Source organism: Nyctereutes procyonoides, unplaced genomic scaffold, assembly GCF_905146905.1.
Source record: "Nyctereutes procyonoides isolate TBG_1078 unplaced genomic scaffold, NYPRO_anot_genome, whole genome shotgun sequence".
In the NCBI taxonomy this organism is placed as follows: Eukaryota; Metazoa; Chordata; class Mammalia; order Carnivora; family Canidae; genus Nyctereutes; species Nyctereutes procyonoides.
The window spans coordinates 33,096,147-33,121,359 of NW_026575125.1; the positions used below are offsets into that span (position 1 = coordinate 33,096,147).

At 44.8% G+C, this 25,213-nt stretch overlaps 1 protein-coding gene across 3 annotated transcripts in view; it reads right to left on the bottom strand.

The window, feature by feature from the left end:
* Positions 1–25,213, bottom strand: part of SRPX (sushi repeat containing protein X-linked) — a 116,437-nt gene that overhangs the window by 41,344 nt on the left and 49,880 nt on the right. For 2 of the 3 annotated variants that reach the window (XM_055337720.1, XM_055337722.1), the window contains exons 2-5: positions 18,845–18,904; positions 12,620–12,811; positions 11,149–11,325; positions 1,049–1,175 (exon numbers count right to left, since the gene is read on the bottom strand). In XM_055337720.1, the coding sequence (XP_055193695.1) occupies positions 1,049–1,175; positions 11,149–11,325; positions 12,620–12,811; positions 18,845–18,904 (556 nt within the window). The remainder of the gene's footprint in view (positions 1–1,048; positions 1,176–11,148; positions 11,326–12,619; positions 12,812–18,844; positions 18,905–25,213) is intronic. The other variant, XM_055337721.1, reaches the window with a different exon arrangement.

The following is a 25,213-nucleotide window of genomic DNA, read 5'->3' on the forward strand; positions in this document are numbered from 1 at the left end:
ACTTTCCCTGAGGGAATCCCACCTTTTACAAAGCATTCTGGAGGAATGCTGGGGGATGGGGTTAGGGTCGGAAAGAAGACAGAAGAACCCCTATTCTTTTTTTAGAAGCTTCTTCTGTAAGAGTTCAATGTAGTCACAAGTTTAAAGATTTATTTATTTACTTTAGAGAGAGAGAGAGAGAGAGAGCAGGGGTGGGAGATAGAAGTAGAGGGAGAGAATCTCAAGCAGACTCTGTACTGAGCATGGAGCCCAACCTGGGGCTTGATTCCACGACCCTGAGATCATGACCTGGGCCAAAACCAAGAGTCAACGCTCAACTGGTTGTGCCACTCAGGTGCCCCTAATATAGTCACAAGTTTAAAAAACTAAGCTAGGTATGCGTGGCCCTTTGGCTCAGAGCATGATCTCAGAGTCTGGGATCGAGTCCCTCATCAGACTCCTTGTAGAGAGCCTGCCCCCCCTCTCATTAATAAATAAAATCTTTTAAAAAGCTAAAAAATCAGGTTTTAAAAGAAGCAGTTGCCAAAAACAAGAGTTCTGCACTCAACCATACTCACAGAGCATGAGGGAGGCAGCATTCGGCTCCACCTGGGAGACACAGAGGCTTCCCAGGGAGGTAGGTGATGGCTTAGCAAGGCCTACGGGCTTCAGTAGGAGCACCCTGGGCAGGCAAGGTGGGGGTGATTCTATCCCAGAGTTAACCAGGTGGTGTCCTCTTCCTCCCACCACCCCCCCTTCCCTTCTTTCCTTCAGCAAATATTTACCAACTACTGACTCTGTGCTATGCATGGTTCTGGGCATTAGGGATCTGGCACCAAACATGCTATGGTGGAGACAGGCAAGAAACAAGTGCAGAAGTAAAATATACGGTATGTCAGGCCCTGAAGATGATGGTGGAGAAAAAGAAAGCACGAACGAGGAACTGTTGGAGGAGTGCCGTACTGACTCCGATAGCCTAGATGGACCCACAGACACACTTCCCCACGCTGGCCAGCTAATGTCTCTCATAAAAGAAGCAACATCCTTCCCACGGCCACATTGCACTTACTCTGTCAGGATGCCATCTGCTGTGTCTCTTCCCTCCGGGGTCTCCCAGGACACCCGGACTGTCAGCTTATTGGGCTCAGCAATGCGTTCCTTCACACTTGGGCACTTGATTCTAGGAGGTTCCATATCTGAAAATATAATCAGAAGATTTTCACCATCATTAAGAAACATCTTGTCAACCTGCAGTGCAACACCCAGCATCTGACATGCCAGGAGCTCGACATGCACCTCGTTTTCAAAGAGTTTGTTCACCCCGATGTATTTCTCTTTCCTCCATTCATCTTGCCCCTTCTCTCCTGCTGAGTCTGGAAGATTGTTGGAGAACTCCTATGTGCATGGCTAAAACTGCAATCAACTGGCCACGTGAGGCGTCATTTGCTACAGCAACTTCTCCCCATGCTTCCAAACTCTGCTTACTGACTTCATGACATTGCAGCCACCCAGCTAGTCATTCAGCCACAGGGAGTCCCTCCTGCTTTAAAGACAGCATCAGAGATGATCCGAGAGGGTGAACTTTAGCTGTCTTCTAGTTTGATTCAATTCAAGGCAACACATCTCTACTGAGAGACTGCCTTAGCCAAAGCATCATTCCAACTGCTGGGTTTGGGGATGAACGAAGGCAAGAGAATCATGTGCTCCTCAGGAGTTTCCGGTCTACTGGGGCAGATTACAGTCACCATAAATAGAATAGGACATGAGGTGGAAGATGATACCACCCCAGGTGAGATAAAGGTAATGCTATGGGGCGCCTGCCTGGGTGGCTTAGTTGGTTAAGCATCTGCCTTTGGCTGGGGTCATGATCTCAGGGTCTTGGGATCCAGCCCTGTGTGGGGCTTCCTGCTCAGCAGGGTGTCCGCTTCTCCTTCTTCCTTAGCCCCTCCTCCACATTCTCTCTCAAATAAGTAAATAAAAAATCTTAAAAAAAATAAAGACAGCATAGCAAGTTAGCAACGTGTAGATGTACATTGCTTTTCATGTCAGCTGGTAATTATTTAAATGCAGCTATGCTACAACCTAAATGAAAATTAAATGTCATTTGATTCTGAATCACAAACATCTTTGAGAGACTAAAGTACCACATATGGTCTTCACATACTTTCTTCTACATCTTGTCTAATAATTTCTCATTTTATTTAGGGTCAGAAATTATAAATATGTTAAACAATTTTGCCTCCGGCTATCCAAATTTATATGCATTCTATGTCATGCTTTGATGGAGTATGAATTTAAAAACCTTAATACGCTAATCCCAAATTGAATAGCTACCATATTTTATGGCATCTAAATTCCAATCAATTTTGAGATGCATCCCAATTTCAGAGGTATTAAAATGTAAAACAATATGCTTCCTAAAACTGATAAAGTATATACATGTTCTGATGAAATGGAACGTGCTTTAAATGCATTCGAGGTTCCTATTTTCATTTGCTACGTTTTTTTAAAAAAATAATCCTTTTAGGGATGCTCAGGGTGTGATCCCGAGGTCCCGGGATCCAGTCCCACATCAAGCTTCCTGCATGGAGCCTGCCTCTCCCTCTGCCTGTGTCTCTGCCTCTCTCTATGTGTCTTTCATGAATAAATAAACAAAATCTCAAAAAAATAATCCTTTTATTTTTGTTACAATAGGTGATAGAAGACATACGTGTATAATTGAGATGAATGTTTCACGGCTTTGGGTGAATTACAAAGAGGAGTTTACAATACCTGCCCCCTGGTGGTCAAATCCAGCTGGCACGCTCATGGTGGAAAGCCTATTTTTTAAAACATTTATTTATTTATTTTTTAAGATTTTATTTATTTATTCATGAGAGAGAGAGAGAGAGGCAGAGACATAGGCAGAGAAGCAGGTTCCATGCAGGGAGCCCGATATAGGACTCGATCCAGGAACTCCAGGATCACGCCCTGAGCCAAAGGCAGACGCCTAACCGCTGAGCCACCCAGGCCTCCCTTTTTTTTTTAATTTAAAACAAAAGGGGAGGGGTCTGAAGAAAGGAGCTAGACGGCAATGCAAAATTACATTGTGTTTCCATATTTTCTTGGGGCAACACTGAGTGAAGAGACACTCCTACTTCTCCGTGTCATCTAAACATCTGAATAACGTGCTGGGTTTTCTGTATCCAACCATTCGTACTGACATTGCGAGCAAACATGCTCCAAATTAGGTTATCTGGATGAAGGCTCTCAGAGCTTCCCAAAGCCAGCTTATGTCCTGCTAACAATGATCAGCCAACGCTGGCCTAGTTTTCCAGAATCAGTGCTCTTGCAAGCTGGAAACAAGGAAAAAAATCAATCATTAACAACAATAGCTAATATTTACCGAACTAACCTGCCTGTCCAACCTCGGCTGAGTACTATGCCTGCATTATTTCACTGACCTCCCTGCTGCCCACCAGACTAAGTGTTGTTATTAGCATAGTCATTTGTACCCTGGGAAGTATTTCCTCTCTTGTGGAATTTCTCTGTGGTCTGGGATTTTCAGATATGATCACGTATTTTTTAATTATCTTAATAAGCCAAACACTTCTGTGTGTCTGCCTGCCGCTGACCTAAGAGTTTCCTCCAACACGTACATTCTTTTGGGGTTGCCTGCTACAGCTCTGTCTTAAATCTTTGAAGAGCAGATTCTGTTGTACCCTCAAGCATTTTGCCCTCACGTTCAGCTGACGAGACCAGCTGGCCTGCCCTTCAGCAGATGTTCCAGAAACCTAAGCCTATTATTACACAGCCATGGCCATCATTGCTTTTTATAAGCGATCATAAATTTCCATGAATGAATTGAAAAAAGTTACTATAGAAACATAATTGCAATTCCCTGTTGAGTCAGGATGCCCACAGAGCCAGTTATTGTGCGGAAACCTTGGCCTCTGCCCATTCACGGGAGACATCTGACCAACAGTGTCCCTCCTCTGTGCTCTAGATGCCTCTCTACATATAAAATATCAGAAACAATGGATGCCTGGGTGGCTCAGTTGGTTAAGCATCTGCCTTCAGCTCAGGTCATGGTCCCAGGGTCCTGGGATCAAGCCCTGCTCAGCGGAGAGGAGCCTGCTTCTCCCTCTCCCTCTACGCCTTCCTCCACTCATGCTCTCTCTCTCTCTCAAATAAATAAATAACTAAAATCTTTAAAAACATATATATATATGAAACAAATATATTTCACTGTATCAACTACTATTTATCTGACAGGCTTGGGAACCCTCAACACGTCTCACCAGGTAGGCAGTAGAAATAAGAGGTTCAAAAGGATAGCGTCCTGGGCAACAGATAAGAAGAAGAAAAACCTTAAAAAAAAAAAACCTTTTAAACTAAGGCTGGACATTAACCACATAGTAAGATGTTTCCTGAAATACTGTTTTCCACTGGAGATCTGTGTTTGAAGGTGACTGCTAGACGTGTGATTAATAGAGGCTTCAGAAGACAGCGATAACTTGTATCTGAAACTGAATGACAGGGGCAGAGGGGGGATGCCCTCTGTCCACCTCATTCTAAGGCAAGATGATATTTTTACCCCAAGTCAAGGGCTGCCACCACTCCTCACAACACGCAGACTCCATTCAGTGCCTGTTTCCTGACTTCCTACATACCTCATGCGAACTGGCTCTCTACCTGCTGTTTCTCTCACTTCTTCTATCCCTTGGCTGTTCCCATCAACTTGTTCTCTCTCTGTACAGGCAATGTGGCAGGGACCAGTGGTGGTTCATCTGCTCTCTGATTCCCCTTATTATATAGCAAGAGAAGTTTGCCTGGGCCTTTGGCCTTCTGGAATAAAGAGTACATTTCCCGGCCACCCCTGAAGTTAGGCACGGCCATGTGATAGGTTCCACCAATGGGTTGTGAGGTAAAGTAACCAGGGCAACTTCTAGTGCTGCTAAAAAGGGTGGGAGGAGCAGCACATCCTTTTCTTTTTCCTCCCTCCTCTACCCTGCTCTGAATGTAGATGTAGTGGGGGAAGTGAGAACAGCCATCTTAGACTGAAGAACAGCAAGCAAGAAGGGGCCAGGCCGAGAACACTGCCCAGGGCTGCTTGAGCACAAACATTTAGATAAGAATAGAACTTCTAGGGGCACCTGGGTGGCTCGGTGGTTGATTGTCTGCTTTTGGCTCAGGTCATGATCCCAGAGTCCTGGGATCGAGTCCCACATCGGGCTCCCCATGGGGAGCCTGCTTCTCCCTCTGCCTGTGTCTCTGCCTCTCTCTCTGTGTCTCTCATGAATAAATAAATGAAATCTTTAAAAAAAAAAAGAACAGAACTTCTATCTCGTTTAAAGCACTATGATTTTGGCATTGTTAATAGTACTTGAACTGGTATATAAGCAATCACACCTGTTTTGCAAACTACTCCATCTTGTATGGCATCTTCTAAGATGTATTTCATAAATGACTTCTAAGTACTGATTTCAAACAAAGAATATTGTGGTGAATTTCCTGTAAAGATGGCTACTCATAATCCTCTTATATGCATGCAGCACCTCCTACCAAGAGGTAGAGTCTATCTCCCCTCCCTTTGAATCTGTGCCAGCCTTGTGACTCACTTTGATTAACAGAATGTAAAGGAAGTAACACTACGCCAGTCCCCCGTCTGGGCCTTTAAAGAGTCTGGTACTTTCCACTTTCGCTGTCTTGGGAGCCAGCTACCATCTAAGGAAGTCCAATTATCTGGCTGGAGAGGCCATGTGAGGAAGATAAGAAATTGTGAAGGTTGAGAGAGAGAGATAGAGGGAAGGAGAGAAAGAGACTCAGCCGAACCCAAGCCAGCACAGCCAACTGAGGTTCCAGACATGTGAGAGGAGCCATCTTGGATCCTCTGGGCCCCTGTCAGTGGAACAGAGATGAGCTGTCTTCACCAAGACCTGCCCAGATTCCTAACCCAAACAAACAAACAAACATAACATAGTCATTTGGAGCCACTAAATTTTGGGTTGTCCGTTATGCGGCAATAGATTACTGATACAAATATAAAATAGTTTGAAGTTGGTGACAGGGGAAGGAAGTGGCCACTTCATGGAGCATAGGAAGATAGTGATGGCCAAAGGCAGAACAAACCTGGACACTGAAGACTTGCTCAACTGTTTGCTTCCCCCAGCTAGAGTATAATCTTTGTGGATGTCTCTGGGAAGTGATTCCATTTCTTTGGTATCATGTAAGGTATTAGAAGATTTTCCCCAATGGATGAAAGAGGCAAGAATGGAAGCAACAAATTCCAAATGAAAAGTCACCATCTTCACCAGGAAGACACAGAGTTGAAAAGTTGCTGGTGGTATGTTTCTATTAGAGATGACCACTAGAAGTTTACCTGTTTGCTTTGCACTAACAAATTAGGCCAGGGGAAAAAGTATCTCAACGGATCCAGTTGTTTCAAAGCTGATGCTAGCTTCCCGAAAGTTTGCAAAAGGATGTGTATTTGTCAACCCCGGAAAAATTTAGAATGATTTAAGGTCGACAACGATGTACTGATACATTTATTCTTAGTCCCATCATGTTTCTATCTTCAACTGAATCTCTGGAAATAAGGCAGGGCAGCCCAGCAAACCTCCCTGTGGGTCAGCCGGTAAGCCCAGCTGTCAGTTGAGAAGTCAGACGAGCATTCCATCAACGTGCATATGTGAGATCTCAGAGAATTTTTTATTTCAGAATCTCATTTGTGCTCTCAATCTATCCTACCCTGCAGGAAACGCAAAATAAGCAGATGCAATTCCAAAAACCAAGTTGCTTTGTAATTGTCCTTTGGTAAGACAACTAAATGCGGCTCTCTGCAAGTCAAAAGATATTGGCTGGGTTTGCATTATCTGTGATTTTTCAACTTTCTTTAATGTTTTTCTCTTCCTCTTTTGGCCCAGGAAAAAGTGTTGGTCTGAAGGAGAAATCATGTGTCAACTCAAAATTTGGTCTCTGGATGAGGACTTGTAATTCTAGCTGTCCATTGTTCTAACCGAATGCCAATGCAACCAAAAATAACTCCAAATGGAAAGGAGGAAAAAACATCCCCTAAAAACAATAGTTGTTTCATTCCAAGGTTTCTTTTTTACATGTATCTACAGCAGTTGTGGCTCTTTAAATAGGTTACTCTCTTTGCAATTGCAGTATGATTCTCCTCCTGCATGGACTTCTTTCTGTATCTGTTTTGGAAATAACCATGGGTTTGAACCCACTGCCAGAGTGCGGTCTGCATAAGAGAATTAATTTTAACTCATGGTACTTTCGAATTAGCCAGACCACAGAACTGACCACCTCAAAGTCAAAAGCAAGCCCAGCGTTCCTTCTTCCCTCCAGGTCTGGAGGAGAGCTGGGACGATTTTCTCAGCACTCAGCAAAGCTCTGGCCAAGATGCACTGCTGGAAGTTGTGTTGAAATTTGGGAACTCTTCAGCCACCATGTGTCAGCATCTAAAATGAGGCTGAGGCTCTGAGCAATGCTCAAGGGCCACCCCCCCCCCAGCCTTGCCAACACACAAACAAGGTTATTAAACTAATTTAATACATTTAAGGCCAAAAGAGTCAATGACCTCCCTGGAGTAAAATTCCCTGGGGACAATCTGCAACTTATGTGTCATCAAAATCAAAGAAAGAATTGCTGGCTTGCTTTGTCCATTTGTCTCTTTTTCCGGGGAGCTCTATGCTCTCCTGTGGCTCCCTGGTTCCCCCGTGGCCACTCCCACATCACTGGATGCACAACGTCTCTTCCCACCTCCACAATATGCCTGAACCTTGCCTTGGCAGACTCTAAGATAAGTTCCCTGCAATTAGAGTTCTTTCCCTGGTTCTTTCTATCTCCCTCTGGGAAGGTCCTAGCCCCATCTGGTCCAGCTTAAGCCATGCCTGTTGTTTTTTTTTTTTTTTGAGAACAATTGGCATTTTCTTTCCACTGCTGCATATGATCTGGACACCTGAACGGCGTGATCCCGAGAGAACCCAAGTTGCCAACACTCGCTTAGCAGAAACACCTTCAAGCATCTCCTCTTCTCCTACCCACCTCTGCCCTTTCCAACATGAGGGAGGAGGGGTGAAAAAACCTGGGTGGTGTTTCTGAAGGGCTATCTGGCACATACTAAGCCACGGGGGAGATCTGAAAGCAACATCTGTGCTTAGGTCCTGTCCTTCTAGAAGCTCGTGCTCTGGCACCTGCACCGTGTGACTAGGGCTGCTCAGCCCTCTTCTCACCAAGAACTACCGTGATTCAGGGGGAGAGGTCTAAAACCTCAGAGAGGGCAGCCTGGGTGGCTCAGCAGTTTGGCGCCTGCTTTCAGCCCAGGGCGTGATCCTGGAGACCCAGGATCAAGTCCCACATCGGGCTCCCTGTGTGGAGCCTGCTTCTCCCTCTGCCTGTGTCTCTGCCTCTCCCTCTCTCTCTCTGTGTCTCTCATGAATAAATAAATAAAATCTTTAAAAAATAAAAAAATAAAACCTCAGAGAAAAGCTGCTGACCCAATTACCCTGTTGGTGCTCAGGTTTGCTATAATCTCCCCATTACTACCTGGCCTGAAAGTCTCAAAATTCTATTTTCTGGACGTCTCCTGCCAGCTGGGTGCCAAACAGGTGTGCTAATAGGAAGAACTGTCCCAAGATCAGAAGGTAGGAAGAAGGTGGAGGCCATCATGCTTCTCTGGTGGGAGCTTCAGCGAGGGTTTCCTGGGCTCCTGAAACATCAGCAGGAGTGTGGGCTCCTGACTTCATCCTTATCAATGATGGCATCCATTCTAGAGAGTCGGCAGCTGGGCTGGGCTTATGGACTTCGGGTGACACCACCATGACACATTTGCTTCTCCAGCCCTTGGTTGATATGGCTTTCTACTGTAACTTATCTCTGGTAATAGTGTTTTTCCTCTTTTGCTCCTCTTGCTCTTTTTAGATTTTTTTTAAACCAATTCTCTGTAGTAAATTCTCCTCTGTCTGAAGTTCCTAGCATTGTTTCTGTTTTTCCAATTACTGACCAATACAAACTACTACCTAAATCCTAGAAAAAGAGAAGCCTAGGGGCACCTGGGTAGTTCAGTGGTTGAGCGTCTGCCTTTGGTTCAGGTCGTAATCCCGGGGTCCTGGGATTGAGTCCCACAACAGTCTCCCCCCAGAGAGCCTGCTTCTCCCTCTGCCTATGTCTCTGCCTCTCTCTCTGTGTTTCTCATGAATAAACAAATAAAATCTTTAAAAATAGAGAGAGAAGCTAGAACAAAGCTGAGTCAGTTATCTGAGTTTATTTGGACCTGTTGCTCTCATCAAATGGATACTAGGGATTGTCCAGGCTGTGATTCTGCCATAGAAGGGTTTATGTCACATCCTGGGCAAGGTCCCTTGGCTATAGCTCAGTAACCACATAACTGCAGTGAGAGTGACTGCCAGGGCGGACCGTGGACAGTGGTGCCATCATGAAGACACCACTGGGACTGAGGTCAGAGGGGTTGTTGTTGTACTTCTGCCCCCAGAGAGTGGCATCCAATTTTGGCCTCACTAGTGAAATACATGGTCCAGAGAATGAGCAGTCAGGAAGGAGCCCTTGGAGTAAAACATATTAGCAGCCTGAGCTGACCGGTTCTCCAGAGGACGGGCAGACAGTAACACGGCAGGAGCCAGGCCCCTATGGCCTTAGCATGTCAGTGCCAGAGCGGTCTCTGGGTTCAGGGACTTTGGACCTGAGAGCCTGGAAACACAGGCTTGGTTCTAAGCAACCCTGAGTAAGTCAGGTGACCTCTCAGGCCTCATCTGTAGAATAGGGGAAGGGACAAGAATGTTCTATAAGGGTGGGTCCTAGCAGCTCTAACAGTTTTTGAGTAAATGATCCTCTGGGATGGTGGTTCTCAACCACTTGGAGGGAGCTTTGGAAAAATACCTGGGCCCTAGTGTTTCAGATTTAAATAGAAGCCAGTGTTGAAAACCACTGTCCTACAGCAGTCTGCCTCGGTATTTAAAGAGCATGGGAATCCCCTGGGGAGCTTATTAAAATGTGGATTTTGATCTGCCAGGTTTGAGTTGGGTCACAAGATTCTACATTTCTAACAAGCTTCCTGCTGGTGCTAATGCTGCTGGCCCAAGGGCACTATTTTGAGAATGAAAGTATTAAAGTTCTTCCCAAATTTGATATTCTAAGGCAGGTTCTCAAACTTCAGAGCATCAGAATCCCCTGGAGGGCCTGAAAAAAGGCCACTTGCTAGTCCCCACCGCAGACGTGCTGAATTAGAATCTGCATCTTCACCAACGTTTCCAGGTGATTCCACGTGCCTTAAAAGTTTGAGAAATATGGTCTTCCATCAGTGGCTCTCTTTAAGCACTTCCAGGATGCTCCCGGGGTGGGGGTGGGGCTCCTTAGAGCACAAAGCGCTAGCCTCCCCCCCCACCCCTGAGCCTGGATTCAGCAGATCTGGGGTGAGGCCAAGAACTCAGGTTTCTAAAGAGTTCCCAAGTACTACTGCAGGCTCCCAGGACCACACCTTCAGAACCACTGTTCAAGCAATCCAGAGAAAGGTAACATTTCCAAATCCCTGCTTAGCAAACCGAGTGCTTGCTGACCACCAAAGGAACTCCCCTGTCAGCTGGAAGGCTACAGAGATGTTCTCTGTGGGGCTGATCCCGCAAACGTCAAGGACTCTGCTCAGCACTACAGGGCAGATCCCTGGACGGAAGGAGCACCTGCAGGGCCTCGGTAGCAAACCAAGAAACAGACAAAATTCCGACAAAAGCCACCGGCTGTGAAGTCAGCTCCGGGACAGAGACTGACTGACGTAAGGTCTGGGCTAAGCCGGAGAAGCAGGGATGAGGAGAGCTTCTGAAAGCAAAGCTGGGTGCTTCTGCTTTGCAGACGGGGTGTTGCTGCTTCCTTTTAAAACCCACAGTACAGACTCCTAACTCTGGGAAACGAACTAGGGGTGGTGGAAGGGGAGGTGGGTGGGGGGTGGGGGTGACTGGGTGATGGGCACTGAGGGGGACACTTGATGGGATGAGCACTGGGTGTTATTATGCTATATGTTGGCAAATTGAACACCAATAAAAAATAAATTTATTTAAAAAATGAAAATGCAAAAAATAAAAATAAAAAATAAAAATAAAACCCACAGTACACACACACCCTGCTCCTCCCGAAGGACGTACCCCGTGAAGGCTGGTGTTTTCTTACCAACACAGGAGGCTGGGCGGCCACTCCAGGCCTTGTTGTCCATACACGTGACGGTGCGCTCCCCTTTCAGTGTGTAGCCCGGGGAGCAGTAGTACTCACACCGGGAGTTAAAGTAGGCGCCGTCGACGCACTTAAACCCTCCATTCGCTGGCATGGCCAGGGTGGGACATCGCTTTTCTGAAACAGAGAAAACCCGATAGGCAGCGTTTCTTAGTTTTTGTCCAGAGAGTTTCGCAGTCCAGGAACTTTGAAATCACAGGGTGCAAAGCTGATGGAAAGGTAATGGACAGAATCAGAGAAGCAAAGGGGACACCACACAGAAGGGGCCCATTGTCGCCTATCAGAGCAGGCTGGACTGGCATCCCAGAAGCGGCCCCCGAGACATGGATCTGTGCACAAGTGATTTGCTAGAAAGGGCTCCTGAGGGAGATGGGTGAGGGGTGCAGAAGGCAGCACAGGGGAGGGAAGGAAGCCGGGCAAGGTGGGATGGCGGGCAAAGGCAGCCCCAGCCTCCTCCTGCAGGGGAGCCCTGGAGCAGAACAACAGGGGCCTTTGGCCAGCCCGCAGGCAAGGAAACTGGGCTTCCCTAATCCTTTACTGGCCAGTGCTGGGCAGCTACAAGCCCACTGGGGATGCTCTCCCTGTCAATGCAAAGGGGACAGCCCTCTGGAGGAGCAGGGCCTCCTCTCCCTCTGAAGAAGATCCAGCATGCAAGTCAGAAGCTGGGGGATGGACACCCAGAATTGGGAAAAGGCATCGAGGAATATGCGGATGAAGCACCAGAAGCGTCCACGACATACACAGTCACCGTGGTGCAGAGTCTGCACGGGCTGGGCCACATGGCTGCAGCCCGGAGCCTTCATGTCCCCCATGATAAAGTTAAAGCATGTTCAATAGTCTTGCTGCAAAAACTGGACACATGGCAGGCAAATGCCTGGCATACAACAGGTGATCAACAAACGGTGGCGGTCTGGATACCACTGGCATCTAAAATGTGCTTCAACAATGCCGTGCCTCTTGCAGTTGCCCAAAGGAGGGGTGACTTGTCCTCAAGCTAAAAGTCAGCCCCTCAAATGCTCGTCCCATTTTCTGTTTCCCCTGTGGCACAGTCCCTTCCACTGGAGAGCATTCTGGAGTGGCTCCCCTGCCTCCTGAAGCTCTACCCCTTGGGAGAACGCTGCCTGTCTCCAGGAACATGGGTCTGTGGCTTTAGCAGCTGTCTGGGTACTTCGGGCACCATCTGCACCTCTGTCCCGCTCTCTGCTGCTACTGCCTGAGACCCTTGATGGGTCTCAGTGCCTGAGTGTGTCTTGTTTCTGGATCCCCAACACCTCTGTGGCGTCTGCTCACAAGGGGGACATTTTCTCACCGGAGACCACGTAACAGTCCTTTTTTCAAAGGCTCTAATCTCAGAATGAAAGAACTTTGGTCCCGATGGGCCCCAAGGACCCACCATGGCTGGGCTACTCACGCTTGCAGATGACCTTGTCGGACCACCGCTTGTTGGACTGGCAGACGAGCTGGGAAGAGCCATGCAGCTCGTAGCCCTTCCGGCAGCGAATGTCGCACCTGGTCCCCAGGGCCGTTTTGTAGTAGCCTCCTTGAGGGGCCCTGCAGTACACATCCCCATACTTCACCTTGATGGGGGAGCACCAAGGGGTGTCTGCAGGTATTGGAAACAAAGGAGGGGGAGAAATAGGAAATGACACTTTTAGAAAATATGTCTCCTCATTCTCCAAAGTCCCTGGCTGGCTGTGCCCCAGATTTTAGAATCTTTTAAGGAGTCTTTAAGGTAGGGGCCCCTGGGTGCTCAGTTGGTTAAGCATCTGTCTGTGGCTCAGGTCATGATCTCTGAGGTCCTGGGACTGAGCCCCACCGAAGGCTCCCTGCTTATCCCTCTCCGTCTGCCCCTGGCTTGTGCCCTCTCACACAGATAAATAGTTTTTTTTAAAAAAAGGAGTCTTTAAGGAGTCTCTGGGGGAGGGAGGTTACAATCACAGGACTAGGTGTCAGACATATCTGACTGTGGATCTGGATTCCTGCATTCTAACCTTGTGACCTTGGACAAGTTGCTTAGCCTCTCTGAGTCAATCCCTATAGCTCTGTCACAGGGGCTCTTAGAAGGACAAAAACAAAACAAAAAACAACCCACTAATGCGTATCAAGCACCTAGCACAGTGCCCAGCACACAGCACATGTTCAATAAATGCTTGTTCCTTTGGGTATTTTCCTTAAGGAGACAACATAATTCTTTGGAGGGCAACTGATATCATTGGAAACCCTGACCCCAACCATCCATACATAATGGCAAGGGAATCAATAATTGGTTAGACTTTTCCCAAATCTGCACACATATTCTCTGTAAAAACTCATCATACTATTTTAGTTAATGTGCATGAAGCTGCAATTTCCAGGGTTTTGCCATGGGATACAATTTTGGCTTAAGATGACAGAACAGAGACACCTGGGTGGCTCAGTGGTTGAGCACCTGCCTTGGGCTCAGGGCATGATCCAGGGGTCCCGGGATCGAGTCCCGCATCGGGCTTCCCGCAGGGATCCTGCTTCTCCCTCTGCCTATGTCTCTGTGATCTCATAAATGAATGAGTGAATGAATGAATGAATGAATGAATAAATAAATAAATAAATAAATAAATAAATAAATAAAATATTTTTTAAAAAATCACAGAACAGTTGCTCCCCATAGGGAAGAAACTCCCCTCTTCAGATGTCCCCAGTTATGCCCCATGTAGGTAAGAGAGTGGCAAAAGTGGCAAAGTTCCGAAATGACCAGATTCCAGGGTGTTTTGATTCTGGTCTGGTGGTTGCCCAGAGCACAGTTAGCTTCTGATAAATCAGCGCCTCTCCCCGCCTTTGGAAGGTGCTCCCTGAGCCTTAAAATCGTCAGGGCAAGGCTGGCTCCCGCGTAGGGAAGCTGCCTCTGTGCCCACCGCATAGTCGGGGAGCAGAGCCAGAGCTCCCCAAGGCCGCCGGGAACAGGCTCCCCAGCGCCGAGAACAGGAGGCCCCTCCTACGGCTGCCCGGCCCCTGCCGCCGCCCTGGCACCTGGGCCGTCCGTGAGCGGGGGGCGTGCGCCATCATGTGGCCAAGGAGGAGGACAGACACCTTGTTGGACTTTCCAAGGAGTTTTCTGAGAACGTGTTTCTGACTGCTTCTCAGCCATGAAGACCAAGTCATGTCCAGGGCTTGTGCACAGACTCCTTTTTTGTGTGTGTGCTTTCACAACTCCTTTGGCTAATACTTTCATCATATAATGTCTTTGCAGACAGCTGCCACCTGGGCCCTAAGATCAGGACTCAAGCAACTATTCCCTGGATTTTCAGGGTATAAGTCATGTCCTGTGGGCTTGGCCTAGAGCTGATTAAGTTCAACCATGTGGACACAGGCCTGCGGGAGCTTGCCTCGGGCCTACGGGCCTTCCTTGAACAAAGTTTCCTTCCCCTGGCCTTTACGCACACTGCATGTGCTAACAGTTTTAAATGAGAACAATCTGAACCCTGAAGTGAAGTACAATACAACCTTACATGTCTCCATTATTTTCTTCTAAGTATAAAAGGATTTTTGGGGCAGCTCGGGTGGCTCAGTGGTTTAGTGCTACCTTCAGCCCAGGGCCTGATCCTGGAGACCCGGGATTGAGTCCCACATCGGGCTCCCTGCAGGGAGCCTGCTTCTCCCTCTGCCTCTCTCTCTCTCTCTCTCTCTCTCTCTCTCTCTCTGTGTGTGTGTGTGTGTCTCACGAATAAATAAATAAAATATTAAAAAAAGGATTCTCGAGCTGATTTTAAATGTGTTGGTTCTTTAGCAGTGGCTCCAGGTAAGCCATGAAACTGGGAGATTTCCAGACCACAGGTAAATGAGACGCCCTTGGGGTGTGTTTGCTTAGCAGACTAAGCTGTGGATATTTCTTCTATCATCAAAAGATCTTAAGATAAATTCTGGAAGAATCCACAGATGCCTACCACTCAAACAAAACTGAGATTTGAAACCTACTGGCTTCTGTGACTACTAGAAGTGAGGTGTATTTCTCTTTCTCTTTCCTTTCTTTTTCAAATGTAATAGGAAAGATCACCTACAAGGAAACTCCAAAATACACCTGTTGTTTTCAATCTCAGAGAAGCACTTTTTATAGTTTATCAGAGGACTTCATGGTATTCTTAAAACTCTTAAAAATTCTTAAAATTCTTAAAAATCACCTGTTATTTTACCTCCTTATCTGTATCATCTTCCCACCCCTCCTCAATGCCTTCCCCACTGCCTCATTCCTCTTACTTTCCCTGTGTGTCCTGTTCTCCTTCTAGACTGCAAGGCTTCTGTGCTCCCCATCACCAGCCTCTCCTCTTGCTGACCGGGTCCCCCTTACTGCCTCTCTCTCCAGAGAGAGAAAGTGAGTCCCCACCAGGGGTTGGGGAAGAGTGGCAAAGGAGGAGTGAATTCAGGTGACACAGAGAGAGAGAGGAGGAAAACGCACTGAGCTAGTGGAGTATGGTGCATGCAATATGGGGCAGAGGCAAGAGCCCCAGGAGGCATCCATTCCAACACTGTCATCTCCTAGCAACTCTGGACAACTCACTACATTTTTCAGGGAAGCAGATTCCTCATCTATAAGCGACAGGAGTGGATTAAGTTATTTTCAAAGTCCCATCTAACTTTGAAGCTGTAGGATTCATACCCTTATTCCTTTTCGACTTCCCACCCATGCCTACCTCCTCACTCCCTCTTCTGACTGCTGACTGGGTAGTCTCTTCTAACCAACTCCCATGACCCCTTTCAGCCGAAGGCAAATCCTTTGTGCGTTCTGGGTCCCGATCACAACTCCACTGATGTAAAAATGGGAAAAGTGTCCCAATTCTCAACCTGTTTTTCACTCAAATATCGAAAACACCCACATCCTCCAGCTTCTGGGCTTTTTTTCAGGAGGGACACGATTCTTGAGGAAGCTAAAATGAAGCAGCATACCTTCACTTTAGCACACGTGTTATGGCTGGCTTTTCCACAAATGTACCCAGGACTAATATTTAAGGCTGGCATATCCAGTAGAGAATGACCTGAGGATACATATATCACAAATTCCTATATTTCTATATTCCTATAGTATTTTTCAATGCAATTAGATTATGCCCCATATTCTGAGTCCTCAAATCCTCCTAGAAGGGCTGGCTGCATATCCAAAAGCTGTGCTGTTGACAACACGTAGGGAAAATAATCTTGTTTTCATTTATTTGCAAAAGGAATTTCTTTCATATTACTTTCCAAGACAAATATATGGAAGATATTTTGACAGTTTAACAGCTCTTCAGTAACAATAATTAAAATGGTAGTGAGTGACTTGAATTTGAAATGCACGAAAGTGCCATGAGTTGAAGTGAATGGGCAAAACACTTAACACAGAGGTTTAGTGAAAAACATATCTTATGCTGCTTCGATTAAGACAGGGTTTATTTCAGGAGAAATCTAAATTGATTATTCAGCAAAGCTTTTTCAGCCCCCTAGGCTAAAGTGGTAAGCATCCCAGTTAACTGGAGTTCCTGGGATAGACAGTGTCTTACAGCAGATCCGTGAGGAGCTACTAGCAAACTCTGGACATTCAGTTAAATGTCTGGATTTGGGGCACCTGGGTGGCTCAGTGGCTGAGCATCTGCCTTTGTCTCAGGTCATGATCCTGGGGTCCTGGGATTGAGTCCCTCATTGGGCTCCCTGCAGGGAGCCTGCTTCTCCCTCTGCCTGTCTCTGCCTCTCACTGTGTCTCTCATGAATAAAGTAATAAAATCTTTTAAAAAGAATAAAACGTCTGGATTTCAGACCGAAATGCAATGTCAGCCAGCTGTGTGACTCTGGGCAAGTCACCTACCCTCTCTAATCTCTGTTTCCTTCATCTCTGAATAAGGAATAACATTTAGCCCTGCACGCCTTCCCCCTTCCCTCAGTGTGTGACTATACAGTGGCATTCCACAAAAGAGAATCAAAAGCAATACTTGCCACATTCTGGGGTCACAGTAAATTCCATTTCACTTCCTTCTTTTCTTTACTTTAACTCAGAAACACTTATTGAGTATGTGCTCTGTGCCAGATACTGTGCAGGGACCTGAGGACCTACAGCTGACCCCCTGGTTACCGATGTTTTGAGCTTAAAGTATTAAAACTTAAAAAACAACAGGGGTGCCTGGCTGGCTCAGTCGGTAGAGTGGGTGACTCTTGATCTCGGGGTTGTGAGTTCAAGCTCCTGGTTGGGTGTAGAGATTACTAAAACAAAACAAAACAAAAAAAACCCAAATACCGAAAACAACAAAAAACTTAAGAAAACTGACAATAAAAACAATCTCCTAAGAATTTTTATTCTTAAAGCCATAGGACAGGCACATATTTTATCCATCTGGTCTACCTCCCACAATCACACTGCTGTGAGGTGAGCAGGAACACTGGGAACCATGAGCCGAGGACACTAGACAACTTTTACTGTACAGGTGAAGGGCCATATGTGCACATAGGCATCTTAGGAAGCTTTTTCAACAAGTAACTCAAAGAAAAAAATTTTTTTTCAAACCCTCAATTAATTAAGGAAGTGTGAGGAATCAGAATATTCCTTAACCCAAACATCTAATTAACAAGTTTGTCTTTTCCTTGATTGGTTGATTCCTGAGGCAATTACTATAGAAGTAATGGGTAGGAATGAATATCTGCATTCACAAATCATAAGAAAATGTGGAACATGGTGGGAAACACACCTGGACATTATGTTAGATTGTTCACTTCTGTGGAAAACAACTGAAGGACTCTGCAGCCAAAGACTGGTCAGTACTACCCTGATTCTCCTACAGCTTACACATATCACAACAGACCAGGGCAATGTCCTCTTGCTAGACTATGGGCAAATTTCCTGGGAAATGTGCCACAACAGAACTTTATTAACCAATTTTTCTTCAAATTATTCCTCCACTGCAAAAGGAACCAGGATTCAGAGAGAAATCATCTAAATTTCCCTTCCCTTTTCCCAGGGCGGAGCTTCAGAGAAATGACTCACCAGTAGAAATATTTGTGGACATACTTACCTGAGCCTGCATAGAAGTTTCTTGATTAGGCTTTTTATACGTGGTAGGGGGGCGGATTGCTGGAAATGTGTAGAGATGGAGTTCTTTGTCATTAGATTAAAGTGTCATTGGGCAACACACTTTACTTAAACATTTCGGGAGCCAAGCTGGACTCAGGAAGAGCACAATGAAATGAGCTTATGAAAATCAAGTTTTCTCATTCTCCATTCATCTCAGTACATTAGCAGCACAGGGTCCAGATTTGACCTTGGGGGTTTTGTTCTGGACCATTCTAGCTGTAATGTATGAATCAGGCAGAAGTCATGGCTTGATTTTCACTTTCATCAGCTAGAGCTTGGCTTTGCAGAAATAAGGACAGTAAAGAGACTCAAGAGAATAAAATGACCACTGGGTGCTGAAGGTCAGCACTTCAGAAAATTCAACATGCTTTTTCTTTCTTTCATTTCTCTTCATTTTTTTTAAAAAAAATGGGAATATAAGCTGATTAGTTTTTGAATATTTTTTTCTGGACAGGTAATTCGCACTTTAATGTGTTGGCTGGTCACTTTATTATAGTCTGCTCTTGCAGGGCAAAAAAGGAAAGTTCTCCTGGCATCAGCAGGTCCTCATTAGCACAGAAGCAAAGCATTCACCTTTATATCTAGTGTGTGAATACCCGACTTCATCGTCTTCTAGCGGTGAGTCTCCAGATCCTACAATAAAAAAAGAACAGAAACTGCAGCAAGAAAAGCCACCCGATATGGACGAATATTTCGAAGCGTTGCTTTGGCACAGTCCATGCAAGAAGGGCAATTAGAACGCAGAGCCAAGAGTGAAAGCTTCTGTGGCCATTCATGAGGGGACAAGGGACCTCTCAGAGTGAACCTGGCTGGGCTGAGATTGCCAGGGCCAATCAAAATGAGCCTCCAACTGTTTTTGGAATCACCACGTGCCAACTGAAATTCTAGACTCAGTATAGAAAGTCAACTTCACTCTGAGAAGACGCCAATGTATATGAATCTCATGCCAGGGGAGACACAGTAAAATGTGTGTGACTCAGACATGGCCTATGGTTTCTCCAGCAGTTAAAGAAAACCCAATAGAACTGAGTGAAAATCAGTCCATCTTGTGAAATGAATTTGGGTGGAGGATTAGGAGGCAAAGCAAATGTCTTATCTTAATGACCAAAGAAATACAAAGCTGCTTTGGTATATTTGTAGAAAATGAGGGCTGGAATCAACAATCTGGATGTTTATTTTGAGCCTCACACCAAGGCATCGCTAAAGCAGAATTTCTTGATGAGCCTTGCTACTCTTGAAAGCCACAGCCTCAGAGAGAAAATCTGCATTTAATTTTAAAATTTAAACTCATTTTGAAGTTGGAACTGAATCATTTTTAGAATATTAAGTATTGGATTCCAGTAAGTGGTAGATTCTTAATCTTTAAAGTGGTATCAGGGCCCAAACTTCAAAACCATAATCTTAAATTTACATATCTTTCCCTCTAGACTTCCTGGTTTGATCACGAACCATGGAGTTGGCACCATCTTGGTCACACATTTACCTACAGGGACATGCAAGCATAACAGACAGGGACAATGATACTCTCTATTATGAGGCTTTTCAAATCCCCATACAGGATAAGAGAGTCAGTAACGGTCCTCACTGCACATGTATTCTGGACAAGAGGTAGAGTGGAAATTCAAGGTTGGAAGCTGATGAAGCCTGGACCATATCCATTTGAAAAAGGCCTCAATTTTCCCAACTAGAGAAGTTCTGTGTTCTGCTTTGCTCCAGGGTTCTTCACTTGGTCTCTAGCCACCACAACAGGTACAAAGTTACACAAACTGTTCTTTCCTCAATATCAAAAAGTGAACATGAAAACCAGTATTACTCTTCAGGAAAGCAATCTAGCGACATGAATCAAAAGCCTATGTTCAAACCCCTTTATCCAGGCATTCCACTTCTGGGAATCTATCCCAAGGAAAGGATATTAAGTATAGGAAAAAATTTTACACACAAAGATTTCTTTCTGATGTCACTTAGAATAGCAGAAGACTATAGACAGACCAAACAGTCAATATTATGGTTAAATAAACCATAGGACATTCATTGGATTATAATGTAATATAGCCATTAAAAATGTTTATAAAAAGATACAACAGTGTGGGAAAAGCTTATAACACTAAGTGAGCAATGTGTTATAGCAAAATTACACAAATTGCGTGATTTACAACAATGTAAAACAATCAAGTTCAAAATAAACAATGCATAGAAGAGCTATGGTAATTGGATGTTTTTCTTCTTTCTCATTTAAATTCTCTACTATAAACATGTATTACTTTCACAATGGAAAATAAACTTTATTATGCATGTAACTCAAAGAAGCTTCATTTCCAAAATGCATTCTGAACATATCAGAAGCGGTTCAGAATCTGCTGTCCCTCCCCTCCCACCCTGCCCGTTTCTCTCCACATTCAGAGCTGAACTGGAGTGCTCTAACAGTTGTTGGATTCTTCAACTCCATATGGCCTATCTCATATTGTCAAGAGATTTATCTTTTTTCTTTTCTTTCTTTCTTTTTTTTAAATTGGAGTTCAATTTGCCAACATATAGCATAACACCCAGTGCTCATCCCATCAAGTGCCCCCCTCAGTGCCCATCACCCAGTCACCCCCACCCCTTGCCCACCTCCCTTTCCACCACCCCTTGTTCGTTTCCCAGAGTTAGGAGTCTCTCATGTTCTGTCTCCCTAAGAGACTTATATTAAGAGTGCTTCCCTCTTCCCCCAAGTCATCCTGGCCTCCATACAATCTACCTACACGGTAAGAGGTTCTAGACTTATTCCTGGTTGGAAGCAAAGAAAACAACTGTCATAGGTTGGGTTCTTGGGGGAGTGGCTTTTGAGATGGAGTTCAGGGCATAGGAGGTTTATTAGGGATCAATCATCAACATCTGTGAAAGGGATAAGAAAGAAGCAGGTTTGGACAGAGGGAGAAGTTGAGCTTTGATGTCAGCCCAATGACAGTCTCTCAGGTTGGGCTGAAATGGCTGAGCCTTTATACCCCTGCCTCGATCAGCCACTGGATATGGCCCACGTTGGGAGGACACGAACATGGGCAAAGCACTCCGGACACAGAGGTGATCTCAGAAGGGACTGAAAGCTGATGACTGGCTGAGACCAGCACTGCCTCCAGCTGAGACCACCTGTCCTCCCTTGAAGGGAGAGCTGGTCAGGCCATCTCTGTGACCATCACAACACTCCCTCATTGACAAATAACTCAAGATGTGTAGTCACAAGGCAGGGGGATACTCTCCATAGAGAAGGGAAGGAACCTATTGGAGAGGTGGGTGCACTTGGGGTGCACAGCCCCATTCTGCTGGTACATTAGCATTCTAAGATACCTTCATCATATATTATTTATTATAGGGAAAACTTAACATCTGACCGCAGGGGAATCAGCAAATAAGTTATCTTCTATCAACAATATATCCACTAATCAAGTTTGGAATAGGGAAATGTGTGTGAAATACAGCTTAGCAGGAAAGAAGATACTGTAAACTATACACGGAATGAAGTATAACACTGAATATATATATATACATATATATATACATGTATATATAATAGTGACATGCATGTGTCAAATTTGGAATACCATAATACCATATATGGAATACTCTCTCTCTCTCTCTAAATATATATATATATATAACATATATATAATATATAGTATTACATATATATATTACTTATATATATAGTATTATATATATATTACTTATAATCCTAACTTGTAATACCATAAGGTAGGATTACTAATCAGTGGGGGTAAAGGTCAATAAATATGCTAGGATTAAATGGATATGCATACAAAGAAAAAAAAATAAGAGTCCTACCTCGCACCATACCAAAAAAACATTTCCAAAGCATTTATAGGCCTAAATTTGAAAGCCAAAACTTTGGGGAAAAATGCAGAATGTCTGCATGATCATGAGGTAGGGAAAGACTATTAAATTAAACGTACAAACCATAACCTATAAAGGAAAATATTGCTACACTTCACCACACTAAAATGTAAAATTTCTGTGCAATAAGAGACACATAAACAAAGTTTAAAGATGAATGCCAGACTGGGAGGAAATATTTGCAACACATATAATACAGAATTATTATCCAGGATATATAAAGGAAACAGTCCAATGGGGGAAAAATGGCAAATACGAACAAGTACTCCTGGATTTGAAGCAAATGCTGCAACACGTTAATATGAAACAATCCTCAACCTCACTAGTAATCAGGACAATAGAGATCAAGATACCAATTCACACTCATCAGACTGCCACAACCTTCCCTGACAAGGATGTCGTGATACGGGAACTTTCAAGATCTGCCCGTGGAGTATAATTGGTACAACTAGGTGGAAGAGATCCTGTGCACTGCCTTTGAAACTACCCTTCAAAGCAGCCATCCCACTTTTAGAGATATTCCTCAGGGGCTCCTACATAATGCAAAAACAGCCGTGTGCTAGAATGCTCATTGCAGCACTGCCGGTAGTAAAAACAACTGTATAAAACCATTACTGGAAATAAATGGTGGTGTGTTGAAGTGATAGAAAGCTGTCAAAGTTCAAATCGGTGAACTCAATCTACATGAAACAAGGTGGAATCTCAAACACATGATGGACAGTGAACAAAAGCAAGTTACATGATAAATATAGCATGTGATATCAATTACATAACATCTTAAAATGCAAAAAAAATACTATTATGTTTTCCATAGATATGGAAACTATAAACTTATAATGGATTAGAAAAATATACATCAACTTCAGATTAGTGGTTTCCTCTGGGCAGGAAGGAAGAGGAAGAAACTCAGAAACGCATACACAGGGCCACTGATAATCTTATGTCTTAGCAGGAAAAAAAAGGTCTGAAGGAAATGTGGGAAAATGTGAATATCAGTTGAGTCTAGATGAATACTTTTCTTATACTTGAAATACTTCATTATTTGAAAAAGGAAAAGAGAAAGAGAGGAAAGGAGGGAGAAAAAGAAAGAAATGGGGAAGCTGTCTGGAAGAACATACCAGAAACTTCCATGCTTGAGCGGAACTCCTGGGTGAAAATTTCCCCTTTTCTATGCTTTTCAGGTTGTCTCCATTGAGCATGTCATTACTTTAAAATTTCTAACAAAAACATACTGAACAATCATTGAAGACTAGACCTGGTGGACTGCGGTATTTAATATTCCTGTTCATTCCACACTACTGCAAGTTTTCACATCCCAAAGCCTTGATAGACGTCTCAAAGGACTGCCGCATAAGCGAGTGCAGGACCAGCTGCCAGAAGCTGGGCGTCTATACTCTGGGTTTTGAGTTTTCCCCCACCTCCCCCTTCAGCTGCACACACATAACTCCCACAGTGAGCTTCCACCCCGCTCATTGCCTCTAGGGGTGTCAGGAGTAAACTCCACGTGTTGTAGTAGTTCAAGTCAAGACCACAAGCTCTGAAACTCAAGTGTCATTTGAAAAGTGGTAGATGTTTGCCCAAAGAGAAGAAACTTCCAGGTCACATGGTGAGGAAATCTTTATAATGAGCCAGAAAGAGACGCAAGGAGGGTGTCCAATGACCACCCGAATGCAGCACTCTCCCTGGCAGAGGTAAAGCAACTATGCTCTCCTCTTCATTTGTTTCTCTGGAGAGCTTACTCAAACCCAAACCAAGCCTTCTCACTAGAGTTTTTACTTAAATTAGAGACTGCAAGGCAGACATTGCAGATTATCTCAATTCAGAATCCTGGCAGAGGTTGCCCTGGTTAGCAACTTGATTAGCAGCAGCCCGCATACATTGCTCTATCCACCTTCACTTAGATCCCAACCCACGAGTCTGTCTCTCCCTAGCACTGATCGGCCAACAGCTAATGGCCTTCTCGTGGTGTATGCCAGGGAAGAGTGGGCCCCCCAAAAGCAAGACGAATCTCGGTGTACCAAAAGCTGCTGACTGCCAGCCTGGCAGCCATTCTCCTCTTTTTTTCTTGCTAAAAGACCTCCAGACCACGTTTGGCAGCAACATGCCCTTCCCCAGGAAGTGAACGATGGTAAGTTTAAGTCACACATTGCCCTTTTGCCAATGTCTGTTGCAGGGATAGGCACGAAACCTGGGATTGGTCAATGACCAGTAAGAAGAAGCCTGATTTGGGGGGAATGGGGAACATGGGAAAGACTTTCTCCCTGATAAAAGAGAGAACTGCACAGGGAGAAAACACTTCCTGCTTTGGAAGCTATTGTGTAAGGATGAATGCCCAAAGCTACTGCAACCCTTTTGCAACTATGAGATAAGATGTTGGGACTTCTAAAGATGTTCAGCTAGGGATGGTACAGTGGAAGGATAACAAGAACCTGGGGTCTATGGTGACCTTACGGGGCCACTAAATCAACCTCAGACATCTTACCTCCAGACTTCTTGTTAGGTCGACAATAAATGTCCTTTCAGTTTAAGCTTTGGGGAATAGCACTGTTTATCACTTGCAGCTGAATGCATCCAAACTGATACACAAATGAATGGGAAATGTGCTGCCTATTACTGACAGGGGATGAAAGAAGGGAAAAGAAAATACATGGACATCAGCCATCCCTCTCTGAAAGTGTCCAGTTTATCATCAGCCTAAACTCACACATCAACTTCTATAAAAAATAACCACCAGTCTACAAAATGGACATACTGAAGGATACGATAAGACCAAAGACTAACTTACATGCAGTAGCTTTTACTTACTAAAGTTAAAGGAGCAATAAAAGAGGTTCATACATATTGGGGATGTTCCACTGGGTTACAATGAAAAGAAAGAAAAGGCAGGGGATGGCGGGAGGAGAGAGGAAGGTTCCCCAACACATTCTTCTTAATTTATGAAAGTCTATCCCTTTAGAATTCTGGTTAACTGAGGTTTTATTACGCCAACCATTAATCAGTCCTCATATGGTTCAGATTACCACTCTTTGGAAAGAATGCTTCAGTGCTTCTTCC